The sequence below is a fragment of the Schistosoma mansoni genome (assembly GCF_000237925.1).
Source record: "Schistosoma mansoni, WGS project CABG00000000 data, supercontig 0037, strain Puerto Rico, whole genome shotgun sequence".
In the NCBI taxonomy this organism is placed as follows: Eukaryota; Metazoa; Platyhelminthes; class Trematoda; order Strigeidida; family Schistosomatidae; genus Schistosoma; species Schistosoma mansoni.
Window position 1 is genome coordinate 862,713 of NW_017386026.1, and position 6,022 is coordinate 868,734.

At 30.6% G+C, this 6,022-nt stretch overlaps 1 protein-coding gene and 1 non-coding gene across 2 annotated transcripts in view; both read left to right on the forward strand.

Annotated features, from left to right (window-relative positions):
* Positions 1–56, forward strand: part of Smp_tRNA_00712_Pseudo_TTG.1.1 — a 72-nt gene extending 16 nt beyond the window's left edge. Inside the window, exon 1 of the tRNA in view lies at positions 1–56. This exon is cut by the window's left edge and continues 16 nt beyond it. This is a non-coding gene — a tRNA.
* A 255-nt stretch (positions 57–311) lies between these two features.
* Smp_167430 (hypothetical protein) overlaps positions 312–6,022 on the forward strand; it is a gene marked incomplete at both ends in the record, with an annotated part of 12,258 nt that continues 6,547 nt past the window's right edge. Inside the window, 2 exons of the mRNA XM_018790744.1 lie at positions 312–405; positions 4,064–4,344. Coding sequence (XP_018645984.1) covers positions 312–405; positions 4,064–4,344 — 375 coding nt within the window. The remainder of the gene's footprint in view (positions 406–4,063; positions 4,345–6,022) is intronic.

Genomic DNA, 6,022 nt, shown 5'->3' on the forward strand with positions numbered 1-6,022 from the left:
AAATTCAGCCACTCGTTTGAAGAGAAAGGTGCCGGGTTCGAGTCCTTGAGTGAACATCAACTCTGAGATGCAGGTACATCCAGCTGACGAGTCCCAAATGGGACGAAACGCACGTCCTGGATTCCACTGCTAGCCACTATCCATCTTTACTTTTTTAAAAATAAAATTTGATAAAATCTTGCTTAGCTTTAATAATATCACATTTAGATATCTTAATTTCATAAATAAATGGTGAAATTCTGAATAACTGAATTGAAACAAATCATTACAATCTAATATTTATAAAAACTTAATTAATTCCCTTTAGAATAATGTCGATCGTACTTGAAAGTCAACCGTATGCAATATATCCTATTGTGTTTAATCCTTATAAAGTGCCAAGTTATAAACGATTAGCTACTTTCAGTAAGTTAATTTTTTTTAAAAAAAAGACAAACAAACAATAGAACAAGCATTTTAATTCAATTATCAATGTTTTGGTGTATTATCTGAATACTTAGATTATTTACCTTTCACAGTTAAGCTTCTTTTTTTAATCATTTACCAACATTTAGAATCATTTATTAACATTGTAAAACATGAATTTACCCTGGTGTAAATAAAGTTTGATTAACAGTTGATGTCGAATAATTTGAGTTAATTTTAATTGATGGATTCTGACCGGGTGCCTACAAAAGTTATCGTATTGGAAGATAACTTCATATTGAAGAGTGAATAGTTTGACTAAAAAATTTAAAAGGTAAGGATTATCACTATTACATATGTACAGGTGGATGTGTAAGGTTATTTGAAAATATATATGAAAAACAGTAGTTATTTACAATTTGGAAACTGATAAGATGAAGTGCGTACTAACTAAAGAAAATCTGAAGAGTTTATATAAGTTTTAATAGTTGGATCATAGAATGCTACATAATGAGTAGAAAGGTTATTGTAAGGTGAATGTATCCTAATGGATGGTAAACTTGTAGCACACTGTTTTTCAACTCTGAATATGCATAATCGATTACTCTGGATACATAAAACTAAATCAAACAAACAACAGTGTATTTCTACTAACATGTTAATGTAATTCAGTTAGCGAATCAACTATGTATTTGCGACTGTTTGTATGTTTATTATCTATTCTTTTATCGGTTGTAAATACAATCAGTTAATATTTTACTACTTATTTACACATTTTGGTTTATATTCCAAACACAATCCATATATTTTCTTCCTGTATCTGATCTGATCGATGACGTATGATCTGTTGGTTTAATGTGATCGATTCCAACTCAACTCACAGGTTTTGGCTATGGGATTTCTCGAATGGAGATAAATCTATTAGGTGACTCTGTTTTCAATCCAAGGATCTTTTTTTTAAAATATCTTAACAATGAGAATTATTTATTTTAGTACAACAGTGATTACGATCTCGGTATTATTTTCAAAAGACATAATGAATTTATATTTATCCTATTTCACTGGTTACGTACATACTGGCAGGAGTCTTGAAATCCCAGTTTCAAGTTTTGTAATTCGTTATAACAACAGTATTAACTTTGACAATTCGGTAAGGATTTGACCATGTTTAGGGAGGGGCAGTTTTTTTCTTAAATATACTTTGCTTCACTAAAATATGAAAATTACATCAGGAAAAAAACCTAGCAATTGTTGAACGTTTTATTGTAATAAAAAGAATTAACTTCTGATCAATGCACTTATTTAACTTAGTCGGTACAATATACTCTGTCCGATAAGGACTTAACTGAGGTCATAGAGACTTTATGTCACAATGCATAAAATACCCTAATATCGTCCCTTTCAACTCATCTCTCACTTGTGGAAGTTATTGCAAATCTTGTTTCAATTGCTTAAACATCGTTAGACATTCTCAAAAGTTAAACTTTTCAGAAGCCTGTTCAGTATACAATTTTCGGTTAAATATTAGAAACCCTTTCAGGAATACTGTGAAACATCGAAGGCAGAAGTTTAAGATAATACGTTGAAGAAATGATATTTTTAAGATATATGTAGACTGAATTTTCTAAAGTAGAAAATTGTCCTCGCTTCATCCATTTGTTGAAAAATGTAGTAATACGCATATCTGCTATAGTAGTTGTCGCAAAAATGTTCAGTTTTACCGACTGTTTTTGTAAGACAAGTGAATTCGAAAGGTGATGTGTGGGCGAGAATGATAATGATTGGTTGTCTGCCTAGTCAGACATGTAGATAGGGTGACAAGTGTTAGATGAGTTGTATATCCCCCTATCCTTATTACTTATTATTATTGGTTGATTGTTTATTGTAGTTGGATGGTATCGGATTTTGGTTCCAGTTAGGCTAATCACGCGTTCTTGATCTGAGTTGTGTTGAAGTCCTGTAGACACTGGGAGGGAATCTAGTGTAGATATTCGTATAAGGTAAATTAACGTCACATTCGTGTAAACAAAGAAAACGAACCGTTATAACAAAGGGATATTCGCTTAGCTGATATCCATTATGTGGTAAGGTAAATCTACTAGCGTACTGTAATTAAACAGTGTTGAATTTAGTGTGGAAAATGATGAATATAGATAAATTATTACATAGATAATAAATGTAAATATATAGTTGGAAATCGATACATATTTCCAACATAATTTGACCAAAAAGACTATCTTCTTGTGATTTAAGGATCAACCGGATGGTATTGATGCTTGAAAGGTAGGGAACTCACAGTCATCCTAAAATTTATGGTAGTTGAAGCAAGTATTTGTGTGGTCTTTCATTTTTGATATAATTGTCTAAGGAAGTCTAAGCTTTCTGCTTTAAGCTTACTTGTAACAAGTAACCGAAAGTTTAATGGAATATAAGTTTGAGTCATTTTCAGTATTATGAAAGTATTCACTTGTTATATTCCTCAGAGTCTTGATTATCTTCTTAGTGAATATAACTTGTCCTAATCATCCCCATTTCGATTTGAGGATTATTTTTTTGATAGAAGCATGATGTTAATTAGGTAAAGAAAGTGGAGGTTCAGTAGACTATTATGCTTACAAAATGATGAGAAGCTGTGTCTCTATCCTAACATAAATGGTGAAATTCCCTATCTCATTATCAAACATCCAATAGTAGAATTTACTGTGTAATAGTTTTAAACTAAACCAATAAGAAAGTTTTGATCTGTATCAGACCAATTCTCAACATCTTCTTGATGTGAAGATTATGCTCAGATTATACTCAAGATTTCTAGTCGACACTATACTAAGCAAGGTAACGTGTTTTTCTCTTATTGGTCTATACTACTTATATACCGTAATAGTAATCATTCTGATAAGTAAAATAATTGTCGGAAATTAATGTTATTTCAATTAACTTGAATGTAATAATTAATTATTATTTAAATAATTTCATTTATACTGTGGTATTACTTACATCAATATTGATTCTTAAAAACCCGAATTTTCGGCTTTTAATAAATCTATTATCCCTCTTACATCTATTGGAAGTCAGTTACGCTTCGTCTTTATGTGAAGTCATCTGATATGAATGTAAATGTATGAGGAATTTCAAATGGATCAGAGACTATGTTTTCAAATTTCCGTTAGCTCTTACAAAACTGTTATTTTTTTGACAAACTGAATCTAATCCACGAAATGACATCAGTTGAATGGGTCTAATTATTTGAAAAAAGTTGTAAAGTGAATCAATCAATTGTATAGCCACATATTCTTGGTATTTGAGTTTGTTCATTTATTATTTGTAAAATTTACATTTTGTGTTACTATGCCACGTATGAGTGACTAAATAACGTGCGAATTATTAGTTTATGCATTGTCCGTCATGAACTATTTAGATGACTTTACGGAATTAGTCTTCTTTAATATGAAACATTAAAACGTCCAGAAAAACATTTCATATTTTCTATAGCCTACCTTAATATGGGCGAACAAACTATTGTGATTCTTATATATTGTCACTATTCAATAAAATCCTTCCATATTACATCTATTTTGGAAGAATGAGAACACAGTAAAATATATGAATATACTTAATGATTATTTGTAATCACTTAAATATCTATTTATATTTATTTAAGGTGACATTCCGTTTAAGGAGCTTCATGAAACGTCCACTGATAACCATTCATCAGATAAGATAAGATTAGAAGATTATTCAGCTAAGGACTCTTCTTCATTATGTTTAAATGAATCTAATGTACGAAAATATTCGACGGCTATTAAAAGACAAGTAAATATTGAAAACAAAAAGCAAATTAACCAAAAAACATTATTTAAAACAATCAAAAAACAATTACAAGATAGAAGTGAAATAGGAAATAATTGGTTATTAACATCAAAAATCAATTTAATTCCAAGAGTAAGTTAAACGATAGAATATATATATTGTTTTTCATCAACTTTATGATATTTAATATGGGGCAGTTAATGTATGAATGTTAAATGGTTGTAGGTGATTGACAAAACAGTCTTGCCTAACCAATGTTTCTTATTTGAGTAAACTTTTAATCAAAGGGTATTAAGAAAATTCGGATAACTGTTAATTATATAGATAGTCAGATACTTATAACCAGTTGTTGTAACTATGAGAGTTACTGATGTACACTAGTGAATTGAGACATTAATAATAAATGGATTGCACTGAACAGCTATTCTTATAAAATGGTATCATATAGTATCATATAGGATTCAGAAAACGACAGTCAGTCAGTCAGTTACAACGTAGAACTTCGTACGTACGTACATCAGTTCGAGTTGCCATACCACATTAGCACAGAGATGAAGTTGTCGATTCAAATCCCATATTGGTAGAAGTAGTAAGAGTATAAGTATTATGTGAAAGATAAGGGTTTGAAGATGTGAAAGTAGAGGATTATCATTGGTCAAATAATTTAATTTTTAACTGAAATTCCTAATCATTCTTGAATTCTAATGAGAATTCGGTTAAACAGTGTATATCTATTTAGAAAAAAATAATGCATCTAGTGGAATTGGTCAAATTATGGTATGTGCTACTTATATCGACATGAGTAGTACGTAACAATAGTCAGGATTAGAATGTCTGACAGCAGGAGGTCGAGAAGGAAAGAACGGGACGAGAAAGCAATTGGTATGGAAATGCAGGAACAATGAAGTCTGAGACGATTAACTGATATTTGCAAAAGGAACAGTCATGTTTGAGACAATTGACTGACATTTTGCAAATTCAGTATTTACTGTATGGTTCTCCGACTTTAGTGAGATGTTCTGTAATCTTGTGTTCAAATACATTCGATTGTTCTCACTTGTGTTCTTGTTCACTACAGAAACATAAGATAGCATAAATTTCGGTTGGAAGTAGCGTGGTCTCAACCTAATGAATGTGAAGCACGTGTCTGAATAACTGAATAAACTAATTGCTATCAGTCATCCATAGCTGCTGATTGAAAAGAATAAATTACAATCGTCTGAGTTTAGCCGATCAGTCGCTACGTATTCGTAATAAATTTTTGAATAATTTGTAAAGAGAATATTTTAAAGTCGGCTTAAAGAGTTCGAGGCTTTTAATCCTTATTGCGATGAAACGGTTACATATTAGGCCACTATAATTGGCTACATAGAAACCTGACGAAATCGAATGCTGTAAGTTTTCATTCAGGACTGGTCACTAGCACAAATAACACTAGACAAAAGTTTCCGGACACAAACTGGTAATTATAAACAATGAGAATTTACAGTATTTCTGTAAAAGAAGCATTTGAAAATATTATTTTTCATAAATAATGATAAATTTTAAAAAACGAACCAAATTCATAAAACAGATTTTCAATATGTTCAGTAATTTAAGTTCATGGTCTATTCCAATCAATCAGATAAGACAATGGATACAAAGTGATGGAAACGACAGTGAACTTATATTGATTTTTGTTTGTATGAAAGTTATTCTGAAACCTCCTTGTTTAAATGTTTAGCGATAACATAGTTTTTTACGATAGAAAATTCTATATGTTTGTCAAACAACATTTCCTATTTTGATGTTGGTTTGTTCTCTGAGCTGG